The sequence below is a fragment of the Lolium perenne genome, chromosome 3 (assembly GCF_019359855.2).
Source record: "Lolium perenne isolate Kyuss_39 chromosome 3, Kyuss_2.0, whole genome shotgun sequence".
NCBI lineage: Eukaryota > Viridiplantae > Streptophyta > Magnoliopsida > Poales > Poaceae > Lolium > Lolium perenne.
The window spans coordinates 319,997,053-320,012,715 of record NC_067246.2 but is presented as its reverse complement, the minus strand read 5'-3'; the positions used below and the strand labels follow the sequence as shown (position 1 = coordinate 320,012,715).

Here is a 15,663-nt window from a genome sequence, read left to right as displayed (position 1 = left end):
TCTATGCATATTTTTAAATCTCCAAATTTTATTAGATTTTGTTATTTTGGGTAACCTACAATATAAATAATTTTTTGGCATTGTGGTTTTCTTTGTGTGCAGGTTACAACATTGACTATGTCCAGATTTTTTTCCATAATTTTTTTAAACATATAAATACGATTTTTGATTTATTTTTTAAATAAATCACACTCATCCTAGTGGCTTCTACAGATTTTGAGAGTCAATGAAACTTGCTAGCACCTGCTGCAGCATCAGTCAATCCATTAGAAGAGCATAGAGAGTGTTTCTGATGTCAATTTAGCCTAATGAAGCTCCTCTCGTGCCTTCTTGCTGTAGGGTTGGTAAAATATTTGGTCGGACATATCCTGAGACTTTAGGCTAAATCAATTTTTGGTTCACTTTTTTCGATGTTAATCTGACCTTCTTTCCGAAGCATTTCTTAGAACTTTTGGGTATGCCACGTCGCATTCCAGATTATCCAGATGTATATGCTGGATGGAATGCTCTGAGCAGTTGTGATTCTTATATATCATTATTCATATGCCACACAACAACCTTATTTCCGATATTTCGATCAAAGCATCCTATGATACTGTATGACATGTAAGAGTAGATCTATGTAAAAGTACTGTCGGGGTGCAATTAGGATGTCGTTGTTTGTTTTGCTCACCTTCAGCTAGCTGCAATCTCTCGAGAGCGAATGGAGTTGAATTCCGTTTGGATACAGCTACAACTAATCCGTGAACAATGTAGACTTGTTACAAATGAGTTTTATGTAGAAGATCGTGAGTATTATCTGTTTAGCTTTCTGAGCAGTGCAAGGTACTTCCCCTTTTTGTGTAGCCGCTACTGAACTTGCATGCATCAAAGTGACTCTTCAGCGTGGAACGGAAGAAGAAATAAAGATTGGACACATGCCTTTTCTCCTCTACGCACTCCATGAAGAAAATAATAAACGTGTTGATGGCTAAAAGGAATTGCTTGCTTTAACGTCCGCGCACCGACGCCTGAAGCTGGACATAGAATGGCAAACTTCTCCACGCGTCGTAACAGACCTGGAATTAATACAGATCAACCAGCGAGTTCCCAGAAGCAGCCACATCCAAATAATCCGAGCTGATCTTGAGCACATAAGCATGGTTTTCGTAAGTGCCGGAGGGGCACAATTCTTTTTTTTTTTTTTGAAACTCGGAGGGGCACAATTCTTTGACGAAACTACGGCCGCGACACCAGCGATAGGCAATGAGCAGGCTGCCGCGGCGGCGCTTCAACCGTTGTGCGCCGCGGGTTGTGACGGCATCCTAATTAAGAAAGCACGTTGGTATGGAAGTTCCTTTTGTCAGTGTTGATCATCAGGTTGATTGGAAATCACATCGGATTGTAGGGATATAGCAAACCGAGGCACATGGACGTCTAGGTTTTGTGTAGGGATAGAATTAGGAAACCTTTGACTGGAAATCATATCCGATCGTCGGTAGGGATAGAATTAGGAAACCTTTGACTGAAAAAACGAAACGTTTTTCTACTTGCGGATGGCAACGGTGGGTAATTTCTCTCTAAATTCAGGGGTAAATCGGTCAAACAGCGACGACTTACCACGGTTGCATTGTAATTTAATAGTAAAGATATGTTATATATTACGCATGTCAATGAGCAAACATGAATTGCATCTATACGCAAGATTCAACAGGTCCCAACAAATTTCTACAAATAAAACACTCCCCAGCGCAGCATCACCATTCACCAGGCAAAATGGCTCTGAAACTCCAAACTTTTCTTCACCTCTTCGTTCTCTCCATTCTCCTATGCACATCATCTTCAGATCATAGTCTTGCGAAAGCCTTGGTAGCTCCTCCGATCAATGCCTTGGTGGCTCAAATAACCAAAGCAGCCGAGACCTCTCTGTACACGCTCTCACTCTCGCACAAGGACTACTTGCTCGACCTCTCTGGCCCGCTCCTCTGGTCGCCCTGCTCCGCTGGGAACCCCACCGTCCCGTGCTCCGCCGCCGAGTGCACCGCCACGTTGGGGACGCACAGGTACTTCGCCCAAGGCCAGTGCAGGTGCACCGCTCGCCTCAAAAACCCCGTCACGGGCGACCGGGCCGTCGTCGGCGATCTCACGCTCGTCGATGTAGTCACCAACGCAACCGACGGGAGCACGCCGACGGCCGAGGTCACTGTCGGCGGCGTACTCTCTGCGTGCGCTCCGGCCGGTTTCCTCGGGTCTTCGCCGTTGCCGGCGGCGGTGGCCGGTGACGCGGGCCTTGGCCGGGGCTGCGCCAGCCTGCCAGCGCAGCTCCACTCCAAGTTATCACTCAAGCGGCAGTTCGCCGTCTGCCTGCCGAGCACGGTTGGCCGCATCGGCGTGGCGTTCTTCGGGGACGGGCCGTACGGGCTCATGCCGCCAACGCCGTTCGACGTGAGCTCCGTCCTCTCCTACACGCCCCTCGTTCGCAACCCTTGGAACCCCTCCGCATACACCATCCAGCTCGCCGGCATCGCCATCAACCAAGAAGCCGTCCAGCTCCCGCCCGGCGCGCTCGACCTCGTCACGCTCGACACGGCGGCGCCGTACACGGTGCTGCGGCACGACGTGTACCGCGCGTTTGTCGCGGCCTTTCAGCGTGCCACCGCGAGTGTGCCGCGCGTCCCGGCCGTGGCGCCGTTCGAGGTGTGCTTCAACATCAGCGATCTCGGGTTCTCGGGGGTCGGGTACGCCGTGGCGCCGGTGGACCTGGTGATGGCACGCGGCGGCGGGAACTGGACGGTGTTCGGTTTCAACTCGCTGGCGGAGGTGGCGGACGACACGGCGTGCCTGGCGTTCGTCGACGGCGGGTGGGCGGCACCAAGCGCGGTGACCGTCGGTGGGTTTCAGATGGAGAATAATTTCTTGGTGTTCGACGAGGCCGCGTCCAGGCTCGGGTACAGTGGCGCGCTGCTCTTGACGAGGACCGCTTGTGGCAACTTCAACTTCGCGAGGAACTGACCGCTCTCTCTTTGTGACTTGGATCGGTACGGCTGTGATACGAAACTTCACTTTGTACTTGCTAAATAAATACAGTAGTTTGAAACTTGGAGCAAGGCTGGAACTTGTATCTCTTTTCTGGTACCTTGATAGTTTGGTACTCCCTTTGTTTCAGTTAATAAAACTTATATTAACTTTTTTAAATCAAGCAAAGTATAGTTTGACCAAATTTTTAGAAAAAAATATTAATAACTATGATACTCTATACATAACATATGAAAATATATTTAATGGTGGATCTAACTATATTAACTTGGTATTTTGCATGTTAAGGCTTTTTAGTAAAAGCTTGGTCAAACTTTACATGATTTGACTTTTCAAAAATAATATAGGTCTTATTCATTGAAATGGATGTGGTAGCAATTATCAGTTGTCTGAATCTCAATGGCAGAAGTTGCACATCAAGTGGAGTCTCTTATTATTACTCACTCCTTACATAAAATCATGTCAGAGATTTATCTAAATTTAGATGTATTTATACACTAAAAAGTAGATACATTCAAATTTGAAGAAACATTTAACATCCTTTATAGAGGTACTACTTTTAATTTGAACACCATCACTTATTAGTATTACTTGGCCAAAATGAAAGTTACATTTTATAAACATACACGTAGTAGTCCTGTAAAACACCATAGGAAAACAGTCAGGCAGTGAAAAGTGTTGGCACTCTTAATGAAATTGGAAAAATGCAGGCAGTGGTGCGATTAAACACTATAGATAAACAGATTTATTTACAAGATTTATTATTGAGCGTTCCGAGTGAAATTAAACTGGCTGCACGGCGTGTAGAAGGGCAGATTGAGGAAGCCGAGCCGCTTCTTCTCTAGGTCGAACTGGAGCACGAAGTTCTCCATCTGGAACCCTCCCACGACCACCGCTGGCGCGTTTACGTCCCCGGGCTTGACCCCCTTCATCTCCACGAACGCCAGGCACGCCGTCCCCAGCTTCACGTCCACCATCGAGTTCACGCCGGCCATCCTCCATTTCTTCCCCCCATCCAGCGCCAGCGTCACGCTCGGCACCATGTACCCGCTATGCGCATTGACCAGCGTCCGTGCGTCGTAGCACAGCCCGAACGGCGCCACCGGCTTCACCGTGCGCGCGTACTGCCACTGCGCCGCCATGGCCTTGCCGAACGCGGCCACGAACGGGTGGTACACGTCGGCGCGCAGCGCGGTGTAGGGCACCGTCGTCCGGAGCACCACGCCGCCGGTGCCGAGCGCGCGCGGCGGGAGGAGCACGCGGGAGTTGTCCAGTGCGATGTACTTGGCCGTGATGTAGTACGCGGGGCTGTCTTTCTTGGTGACGAGCGGCGTGTACTCCAGCGACTGTGTGAACTCCGGCTGCCCCTCGAGGAGGTACAGCGGGCCGCCACCGAAGATGGCCACGCCGTCGCCGTAGGAGCCACCGCCGGGGAGGCAGAGGAGGAACTTCCTTGCGACCTTCTGCGACGACGCCACCTGCGCCGGCAGCGCCAGGCCGGAGCCCGCGAGCCCGGCCACGCCCGAGGCTCCCCGTGGCAGGGACGCTAGGAGTTTCTTTGTCGTTCCGCACGCTGAGACAGCCCTCACGGACACCTGTCTCATCGGGTTCTTGCCGTCGGTGGTGTTGGCAACGAACCTCGTGTGGACAAGGCTCCCGGCGGCGCACGAGCCGGTGACCGGGTTGTACGGGTACGTCGTGCACGTCCTGTCCTTGCGCGGGTCGCGGCCGCAGCCGGCTGCTCGGCAACCCGGGACGGGGTAGGCCTTGGCGAGCTTGCAGGTGTCACTCTGACACGTGAACTTTGCCGGCAGGTGGCCGCGCTGGCATGTTGACCAGACGAGCGGGCCGGCGATGTTGACGATGAGGTTGGCGCCGTTGTAGAAGGGGATGGTGTACAGGGAGGTGGCGGGGTCCTTGGTGACCGGAACAACCACCGGAAGAGTCTTGCACGACGCCGGCCACGCCAGCGAGGCGGCAAGGACGAGTAGGAGCAGGAGGACTTGTGACATATTTCTCTGGTCAAGATTGGAACTGTACTAGGTCTGGCGGCTGTTTGATGGATCGGTGCGTGTGTGCTTCCTTATATACTGCCGGTGATCACCGTCTGTGGTACTGAATGTCAATTCCCGTCGACGTACGGTGAGAGACAACTGTACTTGTTAAACTGTTTTGGACCGCCAGCGTGTCCGATCTTGCTGCGGCGTACACAGGAAGATCATCTACACATGCAGTGTGAGAATGAGTACAAAAACCATGTTCTTCTATAGTTCTATCTATCCGTTCGTGTGGGACGGTGATTTTCCCGTTGCTCGTCCTCGTTCAATCATCTAGTGTATTTTAAGTTTTTTTAAGTTTGACCAAGTTTACACATAAAAGTTTGAATATTTACATTACCTCAAAAAAATTAATATTTACAATACTGAATCAGTATCAATACATTCACAATAAAGTATACTTTCCTAATGTGTCCACTACATATTATAGATATAAATCTCTTTTCTAAATATTTGGTTAAAGTTAGTAAGATTTGATTTTTGATCAATCCTTAGATGCCTTACACTTTCAAGATGAAATATGTTATATTAGAGGCTACACAAAAATGACAAATTCTAATAAATGATGGAGGTTTCAAAATCTACACTCTTGTATGTTTTCAGATTCATGAATTTGTGAATTTTGCACAGCCCAAAATACTGAGTCTTTTGTATTGCTTTTTCTTCACAGTCTTAGAATACATTATTGGTTAACTATAGAATTTGTGTTCCTAATTTTTTAAGTACAAAATGCCATTTTCGAATTTTTGGAAAAAAAAGGGTTACATATAGCCCAAGCTACAAAATGCCACACTCCTCTAATTCGTATTACTTGCCACTAATATGTATGTATCTAAAAATAAAATATGGCATAGTATAACATGTTATTGTAATTAATATTGTATATAAGTAATTCGCAATAAGACCTTGAAATATGAGTATATTGGTTGTAAGATCTTATATTACGTGATGGCTGAAATTTTACTTGGCTTGTGTGAAATCTTCCATTTTCTACAGGATTGTACAGTAACAGGTGGTATTCCAATTAACACCTCAGAACATTTGTTTATTTATTATTACAAGCAGTAAAAGGTCAAAGGCTCTCCAAGTGACATACTATAAGAATTACAGGGAGTGGTCTAAAAAAAGCAACGTAGGTGAAGACATTGACATTTTAAGGTCTAAGAGCTCCGAGTGAAATTGAAGTGGCCGCATTGCGCGTAGTAGGGCAGCCTGAGGAACCCGAACCGCTTCCTCTCCAGGTCGAACTCTAGCACGAAGTTCTCCATCTGGAATCCTCCAACGATCACCGCCGGCGCCTTGCCATCTCCGGCCTTCACATCCTTCATCTCCACGAAGGCCAGGCACGCCTTCTCCGGCTTCACGGCCACCATCGAGTTCACGCCGGTCATCGTCCAGTTCTTCTCTGCCTCAAGCGCCAGCGTCACGCTCGGCACCATGAACCCCATCCGCGTGTTGGCCAGCGTCCGCGCGTCGTAGCACACCCCGAACGGCGCCACGGGCTTCACTTCGCGTGGCTTCTGCGCGTACTGCCACTGCGCCGCCGTGGCCTCGCGGAACGCGGCCAGGAACGGGCGGTACACGTCCGCGCGGAGCACAGTGTAGGGCGCCGTCGTGCTCAGCACCACGCCGCTCGTGGCGAGCGCGAGAGGTGGGAGCGGCACGCGGGAGTTATCCAGCGCGATGTACTTGACGGCGACGTAGTACGCGGGGCTGCCCTTCCTGGTGACGAGCGGCGTGTGCTCCAGAGACGAGGTGTACTCCACCGACCCCGTGTACTCCAGGTACAGCGGGCTGCCGCCGAAGATGGCCACGCCATCACCGTTGGCGCCGCCGGTTGGGAGGCAGAGGAGGAACGTCTTGGCGACCTTCTGCGACGACGCCACCTGCGCCGGCAGCGCCAAGGCGGAGCCCGCGAGCCCGGCCACACCCGAGGCGCCCCGCGGCAGCGACGCCAGGAGTTTCTTTGTCGTTCCGCACGCCGACACGGCCCTCACAGACACCTGTCTCACCGGGTTCTTGCCGTCGGTGGTGTTGGCGACGAACCTCGTGTGGACAAGGCTCCCGGCGGCGCACGAGCCGGTGACCGGGTTGTACGGGTACGTCGTGCACGTCATGTCCTTGCGCGGGTCGCGGCCGCAGCCGGTCGCTGGGCAGCCCGGCACGGGGTAGGCGTTGGCGAGCTTGCAGGTCTCGCTCTTGCACGCGAACTTCGCCGGCAGGTGGCCTCGCTGGCACGTCGACCACACGAGCGGGCCCGCGATGTCGACGACGAGGTTGGCCCCGTCGTACAAGGGGATGGTATAGAGGGAGGTGGCGGTGTCCTTGGTCACCGGAACGACCACCGGACGAGGCTGGCCCGACGCCAGCACGACGAGCGAGACGACAAGGACAAAGAGGACGGGGAGTCGCGATTGTGACATCTTTCTACCTTTGTAGGATGCTTGGGACTGTACTATAGGTCGGTGGGTGCCATTCGATCGGTGCGCGTGGGCTTCTTTATATACTGTAGGCGATCACGCGTCTGTCATCTCTCGATGCCGGAATTAGTACTAGTGGTCAATTCCCGTCGACGTTAAGGGCCAACTGTACAAGTTAACCTGTTTTAGACTTACCCACCGTGTCGAATGTTGCTGCAGCGTCCACAGAAAAGTATAGTCTGCATGGGTGTGATCCATGCAGTGCGAAAGAGTGAGTAGAAAAACCATCTTCTTCTTTCTATATGTCCATTCCTGTGGGGCGAGGAGTTTTCCATTGCACGCCGTCAATCAATCATCTCGAGAATAGAGTCCAAAGATTTTGTTTGCAATATAGGAGTAGAGAGCTGTACCTAGAACATTTGATTTAAATCGAATCGATGGGTAGACTCCGTGACTTATATGAATTTTAGGGCATCTCCAGCCTGACCCCAACCATGGACTGCAGCTGTCTGTTTTGGTCCGTGAAGAACTGAAGACATGAAAAATGCCATCTATCGGCCCGACAAAAACGAACCGATGAGTCTCCGTAAGATTTTCATAATGGGTATTCGGAGTTAAGAAACTAAGTGAAGAAAAAATTAGGCATCCTTTGATTCGTAGAATAGAAAAACATAAAAATAGGGAAAGCATAGAAATGAGATGGCATGTCTAATTGAATCCTATTAAAAGATCATGTGTGTTTGATTGTAGCAAATGATTTTTTATGAGGTATGACCTAATATTTATTACTGTAGGATTTACACACTAAAATATTTCTATAAGGTTAGTTCTTATAGGATATGTTTCTATGAATCAAATAATTTGTGTAGAAATTTTTCTATACGATTCAAACTCAACGTAATTTCTATACACATCATACTCGAATAAAAGGAGCCCTTAGTGAAGAGAGGAACATCATATCCTATGACTAACCACCACACCAATCCATACTTATACTCTTCCCGTCGTAGAAAAGATATCTTAAAAATGTCTAAATTTGGATGTATCTATACACTAACTTATATATAGAAATATTTAATTTAGATAAATCTACGGCGTCTTTTTTAATGGAGGAAGAACTACAATTAAGTTTGGCGAGTTTTTATACAAACTAGATCTGAATTTGTGGCTCTATCCTATGATTTAAAAGTTTTGCCTGCAATGAGCGCTGCCCGAACCATTCCTAGTCCAAATTTAGGTGGAAAATGTGTATGCTCGGAGATGCAAAGGACCTCGCGTGTGTACTCCCTCGTCGACCAAGGACCCGCCTAGTAGCGACACAATGTTTGCTCGCCATTCACGCACCCCGTTCGTCTTTTGCATGGCATCAATGCTACCGTTGTTGGACTCATGCGCCAAGATCAATGCCACAGCCGATTGGAATCTAGTGTCAAAATCCATGGTACAGTCCTACGAGACCTTTGAAATCCCAACAACCACACGTGCGAGCCCCCACAAGCTCCCTCGAATCTCGCCATTCCCATTTCAAGCCTATCGTGTTCCCTCACCACCGGCAGCAACATCAACGATGTGTTGGATAACGTTGCATAGAAAACAAAAAATTTCCTACCGCGAACACGAAATCCAAGCCAAGATGCAATCTAGAAGACGGTAGCAACGAGGGAATTATTGAGTCTCACCCTTGAAGAGATTCCAAAGCCTACAAGATGAGGCTCTTGTTGCTGCGGTAGATGTTCACTTGCCGCTTGCAAAAGCGCGTAGAAGATCTTGATCACGATCGGTTCCGGCGCCACGAACGGGCAGCACATCCGTACTCGGTCACATGTTCGGTTGTTGATGAAGACGACGTCCACCTCCCCGTTCCAGCGGGCAGCGGAAGTAGTAGCTCCTCTTGAATCCGACAGCACGACGGCGTGGTGTCGGTGGTGGTGGAGAAGTCCGGCGGAGCTTCGCTAAGCGTGCAGGACGTGGTGGAGGAGAGAGGCCGCTAGGGTTTGGGGAGAGGGGGCGCCAGCCACTAAGGGGTGCGGCCACCTTGGTGGTTCTTGGGTGGCCGGCCCCCTCCCCTTGGCCCCTCATTATATAGGTGGATCCCCAAGAGTTGGTCTCCAAGTCTTCGAATAAGACCCGAACCAAAAACCTTCCATATGGTGGGGAAACCTAGCCAAGCTAGGACTCCCACTAGAGGTGGGAGTTCCACCTCCCATATGGGGGGGTGGCCGGCCCCCTAAGGGGGAGTCCACTTGGGACTCCTCCCCCACTAGGGCTGGCCGGCCATGGAGGTGGAGTCCCATGTGGACTCCACCTTCCTTGGTGGTTTCTTCCGGACTTTTCTAGAACCTTCTAGAACCTTCCATAGAACCTTCCGCGTCAATTTAATTCACATAAAATGACATCCTATATATGAATCTTATTCTCCGGACCATTCCGGAACTCCTCGTGATGTCCGGGATCTCATCCGGGACTCCGAACATATATTCGAACTCCATTCCATATTCAAGTTCTACCATTTCAACATCCAACTTTAAGTGTGTCACCCTACGGTTCGCGAACTATGCGGACATGGTTGAGTACTCACTCCGACCAATAACCAATAGTGGGATCTGGAGATCCATAATGGCTCCCACATATTCAACGATGACTTTAGTGATCGAATGAACTATTCACATACGATACCAATTCCCTTTGTCACGCGATATTTTACTTGTCCGAGGTTTGATCTTCGGTATCACTCTATACCTTGTTCAACCTCGTCTCCTGACAAGTACTCTTTACTCATACCGTGGTATGTGGTCTCTTATGAACTTATTCATATGCTTGCAAGACATTAGACGACATTCCACCGAGAGGGCACAGAGTATATCTATCCGTCATCGGGATGGACAAATCCCACTGTTGATCCATATGCCTCAACTCATACTTTCCGGATACTTAATCCCACCTTTATAACCACCCATTTACGCAGTGGCGTTTGATGTAATCAAAGTACCTTTCTGGTATAAGTGATTTACATGATCTCATGGTCATAAGGACTAGGTAACTATGTATCGAAAGCTTATAGCAAATAACTTAATGACGAGATCTTATGCTACGCTTAATTGGGTGTGTCCATTACATCATTCATATAATGATATAACCTTGTTATTAATAACATCCAATGTTCATGATTATGAAACTAATCATCCATTAATCAACAAGCTAGTTAAGAGGCATACTAGGGACTCTTTGTTGTTTACATATCACACATGTATTAATGTTTCAGTTAATACAATTATAGCATGGTATATAAACATTTATCATAAACATAAAGATATATAATAACCACTTGGCGTGGCCGAGGTCGCCGTCCGTGCACGCGAAGAGGAACTGCATCTCCGGCGGCCAGCCAGTACCTAGAGGCGCGAGCGCGACGAGGAGGAGAAAATAGAAACACACCATATGCCGCCGTTAGAGGGTGTCGATCGCAGAGCAAATGCCGCCCAGAGCGGCGGAGCGGGAGAGGAATCGAAGTGGATTCGCGGTGGTTGCGTACGTACCCGCGTCGGTAGCCTGGAGGCTGCGGCGCACGGCGGCGTCGATAATAGTCACCGCAACTCGCTGTCGCTGGAGGTCGTTTGGGCGCGCCGGCCCGCGGCCCCATCCACCTTCGCCGCCGCGTCCACCGCGACGGATCAGGGCCTGCTGCTGGATCAGCCGGAGCAGCAGCAGCGCAGCAGCAGCACCGGCCGGGCGGCGGGCTCGCAGCAGCAGCCCCGGGCGGCGAGCTCGCAGCAGCAGCAGGTGGCGGCGGGCACGGCAGGCGGCGGCCTGTGCGGGCGCGAGGTGGGGAGCAGAGGCGCGGGCGCGAGGTGGGGTGCGGCGGTGGTCGATGGCGGCGCGAGGTTGGGGGCGGCGCGCGAGGTCGCGGGTGGGGGACGGGTGCGGGTGCGAGGTTGGGGGTGGGGGACGGGTGCGGGATTTTTTCCCCCTATCCAAATCCAATTCGATCCGGCCAGCCCAAACCCTAAGTCCCTGCACCTTTGCCGTGTGCCTAACCGTTGCACACGGCAAAGGGACATTCGCCGTGTTCCTTTTCCAAAAGATACACGATATAGCTATATTTGCCGTGTTTCTAGACAAGTGCACACGGCAAAGGTGTTTTTTCAAAACAAAAATTGTTTTCCCTTCCTTCTTTACTAAAATGAACGGAACACGCCAACCACGCGTGAAACTGAGGTTACCTTTACACATAAAATAATGTGTCCTGGTTCTAAAAATGATTTTTCCAAAAAATTTGGGGCGACAGAAAGTGAACGCTTAGTTCAAATCCAGACCTTTTTCAGCGGAATCGGCGGGACATCGCACGGAGCAGCAGGTCTACCTGAAGCTAAATCGCGCAGTACGCATGTGATCTGTGGTGTATATGCGTTCCTCTATCAACGTGTAGAGGTCCCGCTGAATTATTGAATGCGCCCTCTGTAGCTGCTTCACAAAAATAGCCCGCTTCGGCACTCGAGAAATGGGAAACGGGTTTTTCGTTGCACCGAAAGGGAAACACTGCATACGGCGTTGCTTCCCGTCCCAAGGGACACGCACGTGCTCGATATGGGCTCGTTCCGACGAACTATGTGTGTCTGGAGGGCAATACCTAGCTCTTATGCCCAAAAAGCCATATAACTCCGGATGTGATAGCTCATTTCGTGAAGGGTTTTTCAGAAGAAGATCTGTATCCCACATCCGTCTTTTGTTCTCGCTACTAGGTCACATAAAACGACGCCCCGCAACGTCTCGCATATTTCCGACTTTGTTTCGATACATTTCTGCCCAAAATGGGACCCACATGAAATGACGGACCGCCAGAACCGCCGGCCAGGGTTCACCAGGTCGGGAACGCGCGAAACCGAGGTTACCTTTACAAATAAAATAACGTGTCCCGGTTCTAAAAATGATTTTTCCAAAATTATTGGGGCGACAGAAAGTGGACGCTTAGTTCAAATCCGGACCGTTTCCAGCGGAATCGGCAGGACACCACACGGAGCCGCATGTCTACCCAGAAAGCTAACCCGCGTGGCACGCATGTGATCTGTGGTGTATATGCGTTCCTCTATCAACGTGCAGAGGTCCCGCTGAATTATTGAATGCGCCCTCTGTAGCTGCTTTACAAAAATAGCCCGCTTCGGCACTCGAGAAATGGGAAACGGGTTTTTCGTTGCACCGAAAGGAAACACTGCATACGGCATTGCTTCCCGTCCCAAGGGACACGCACGTGCTCGATATGGGCTCGTTCCGACGAACTATGCGTGTCCGGAGGGCAATACCTAGCTCTTTTGCCCTAAAAGCCATATAACTCCGGACGTCATAGCTCATTTCGTGAAGGGTTTTTTAGAAGAAGATCTGTATCCCACATCCGTCTTTTGTTCTCGCTACTAGGTCACATAAAACGACGCCCGCAACGTCTCGCATATTTCCGACTTTGTTTCGATACATTTCTGCCCAAAATGGGACCCACATGAAATGACGGACCGCCAGAACCGTCGGCCAGGGTTCACCAGGTCGGGAACGCGTGAAATCGAGGTTACCTTTACAAATAAAATAACGTGTCCCGGTTCTAAAAATGATTTTTCCAAAATTATTGGGGCGACAGAAAGTGGATGCTTAGTTCAAATCCGGACCGTTTCCAGCGGAATCGGCAGGACACCACACGGAGCCGCATGTCTACCCAGAAAGCTAACCCGCGTGGCACGCATGTGATCTGTGGTGTATATGCGTTCCTCTATCAACGTGCATAGGTCCCGCTGAATTTTTTTTCTGTGATGACACTTGAAAAGGAGCGCTGCTACAGATTTTTTGGATACTAGAATAGCTTTAAACATACCAGATTTATTTCACGCCATGGGAAAATCCATTCAAACTAGTAGGACAGTACAAGAACACGAGCCTGAAGCTAAACCTACACAACACAACAGCACAGACGATGCCTAGCTAGCTGCAATTTTCAGTCCGAACGTGAAACCAAAACAAAAATACATTCTGGAGCAGCCGGACACACAACACTTGATCCTCAACCTGAAACAACGTCACGTCACACGTACCACAAGCTATCTTCAGGAAAGCCCACACACAAATCTTGAGCTATCATTCAGCTAGCTAGCTAGCTGAAACTGTCCATTCGCTGCACAAATGAACGGAAACTACCTGAAACTTTCAGAGCACTAGGTGCAAAGTATGCAACTCTGCATACCGAGCTACCTACCTCGTATTCTTGACCTGTAGGTACATCTACAGCTGTATAATTAACGATGTCACCTGCTCTAGTCCTCCTCGTACTGCTCATCAAAGTAGCATTTAACCAGGAAGCGAACAATCCATTTGACAAATGAGATCGAGCTAGCTAGGGTGACCATGTACAAGCTCCACTCACTACGGGAAAACATGGCTTTGCCGTGTTGGCAAAATACACGGCAAAGGACCTTCGGAACACGGCAAAGCCCTTGCCGTGTGGCGGAACACGGCAAAGTCCACACGGCGAAAAACAGCTCGGCAAAGGACCTTTGCCGTGTGCCTTCCACCCAAGAACACGGCAAAAATGCAGTTGACGGAATCTCGACTTAACGGACGGCGCCACGTCAGATGATCTTTGCCGTGTGCCTACCATCAAGGAACACGGCAAAATCTTTTCTTTGCCGTGTGCCACACCATGAGACGAGCACGGCGAAGAAACGGCACGGCCCACCCCTTTCCCTTTCTTTGCCGTGTGCCACCGACGAGGGAACACGGCAAAGGCCTCCCTCTTTGCCGTGTGCCACCAAAATAGGGAGCACGGCAAAGGCCGTTTGGCCTGACCAAATGGTCGCCCCGGATGCACAGGCTGCTGCCACGTGTGCTCTTTGCCGTGTGCATGCACACGGCAAAGGGCACACCCAGTTTTTTTTTTTTTTTGATTGTTTCCTTTTAATCCTGCATGCATATAACAGTTCAAAACTCATAAATATCATCATATATCTCCATATCATCGTAGCCGGTGTCACCATATCATCATAACCACATAAATAACAACAAAATAGATCATCAAATGTCCATAGAAGTCACATAGTTCATCAAATGTCCATACAAGTCACATAGTCCATCAAATGAATCAAATGTTCAAAGAAGTCACATAGTCCATAGTGGTTACATATCCATAGTGCAAAGTACATAAACACTATATAGATAAGGCAAAGCTAGCCACGTGTCCTCCGCAAACACATGAAAATCATGATGATCAAGGGCTCTACATGTTGGCCACACCGGTGATGATCAAGGAGCATCATGTTGCACATCCTAAATCAAGAGGGCATTGTGAGATTGGCACATCATATATTTTTGACAAGTTGCAGTTTTGACAAGTTTGTACAATAAAGTGAGATTGACAAGTCATATATGTTTGAGAAGTTGCAATTTTGATGAGTTTGAAGACTAGAGCAAGTGAGGCTAAACTTAGAAGCGCGTGAGTCGCCAATTTAGGAGAACTAACCTGGAACAACGTGCGTTGGTTCCCAATGTTCGTGCTTTGCTGAGCTGACGTACGAGGGGTCGGTGTGATTTCCAATTCACCTTGGGCCGCATGGTTGGAGCCGCCAACCGAACTCTATGACTACAACAACAAATGGTGAGCATTATTTAACAATAGACGCAAAGACAACAAAATGGCATATGTACCGACTACTTACCCAAGGGAAGGTGAAAGGAGGACCAGTCCCGCCAGTCAGCATCAAGGATTGCATCTGGACTCTCATAACCTCCATCATCTGCTGCTGCTGGATCAGGGCCTGTTGCAAGTCCGTAAATCTCAGAGAGGCAAGCGACTCCCTCTCAGCCACATCCATGGCATCTACCACGGCTTCAAGGCCCAATATTCACAGGAAGCACGTTAGTCGTTAAAACACAAAACTTGCGGTATAGTATCCAGTATCCACCAAGGTTGGTGCATAAAACAAGATTGAAATACTCAATACACTAAAGGTGAAATGCGATTTCCGACCGAAACTCGACGCAACTTTGCCATGAATCAGATTCCACCAACTACAGATTAGAAGTCGCTCGATCTCGTGCACACACAAAGGTGCATGCATCCGCAATCAGAGAACACAATCCGGCTACAGAACACCTCGCGACCATGCCATATTTGTGCAGCCAAAGGAAAAAAGGAAAGC

The 15,663-nt window shown here is 49.5% G+C and overlaps 3 protein-coding genes and 1 long non-coding RNA gene across 4 annotated transcripts; 1 reads left to right on the top strand and 3 right to left on the bottom strand.

The window, feature by feature from the left end:
* The first annotated feature begins 1,737 nt into the window (after positions 1 to 1,737).
* Positions 1,738 to 3,076, top strand: LOC127345633 (chitinase CLP-like). Its single transcript, XM_051372114.2, has one exon. It carries the CDS (start codon positions 1,756 to 1,758, stop codon positions 2,989 to 2,991), a length of 1,236 nt encoding a protein of 411 aa, XP_051228074.2. The 5' UTR covers positions 1,738 to 1,755; the 3' UTR covers positions 2,992 to 3,076.
* Positions 3,077 to 3,776: 700 nt separating this feature from the next.
* On the bottom strand, positions 3,777 to 5,062 carry LOC127340356 (chitinase CLP-like). The gene has a single exon (XM_051366117.2). The coding sequence runs from the start codon at positions 5,025 to 5,027 to the stop codon at positions 3,777 to 3,779; it is 1,251 nt and encodes a 416-aa protein (XP_051222077.1). The 5' UTR covers positions 5,028 to 5,062.
* Positions 5,063 to 6,125: 1,063 nt separating this feature from the next.
* On the bottom strand, positions 6,126 to 7,495 carry LOC127340355 (chitinase CLP-like). Its single transcript, XM_051366116.2, has one exon. The coding sequence runs from the start codon at positions 7,493 to 7,495 to the stop codon at positions 6,233 to 6,235; it is 1,263 nt and encodes a 420-aa protein (XP_051222076.1). The 3' UTR covers positions 6,126 to 6,232.
* A 7,006-nt stretch (positions 7,496 to 14,501) lies between these two features.
* On the bottom strand, positions 14,502 to 15,340 carry LOC139837720 (uncharacterized). Its single transcript, XR_011754366.1, has 2 exons — positions 14,985 to 15,340; positions 14,502 to 14,791 (listed from the first exon to the last, which is right to left on the bottom strand). It is a non-coding gene; the product is annotated as an uncharacterized lncRNA (long non-coding RNA).
* Between the last annotated feature and the right edge of the window lie 323 nt (positions 15,341 to 15,663).

Bases quoted from the DNA above. Each gene is read 5' to 3' on its own strand.
- LOC127345633 (XM_051372114.2), top strand. From the start codon at position 1,756: ATGGCTCTGAAACTCCAAACTTTTCTTCACCTCTTCGTTCTCTCCATT.
- LOC127340356 (XM_051366117.2), bottom strand. From the start codon at position 5,027: ATGTCACAAGTCCTCCTGCTCCTACTCGTCCTTGCCGCCTCGCTGGCG.
- LOC127340355 (XM_051366116.2), bottom strand. From the start codon at position 7,495: ATGTCACAATCGCGACTCCCCGTCCTCTTTGTCCTTGTCGTCTCGCTC.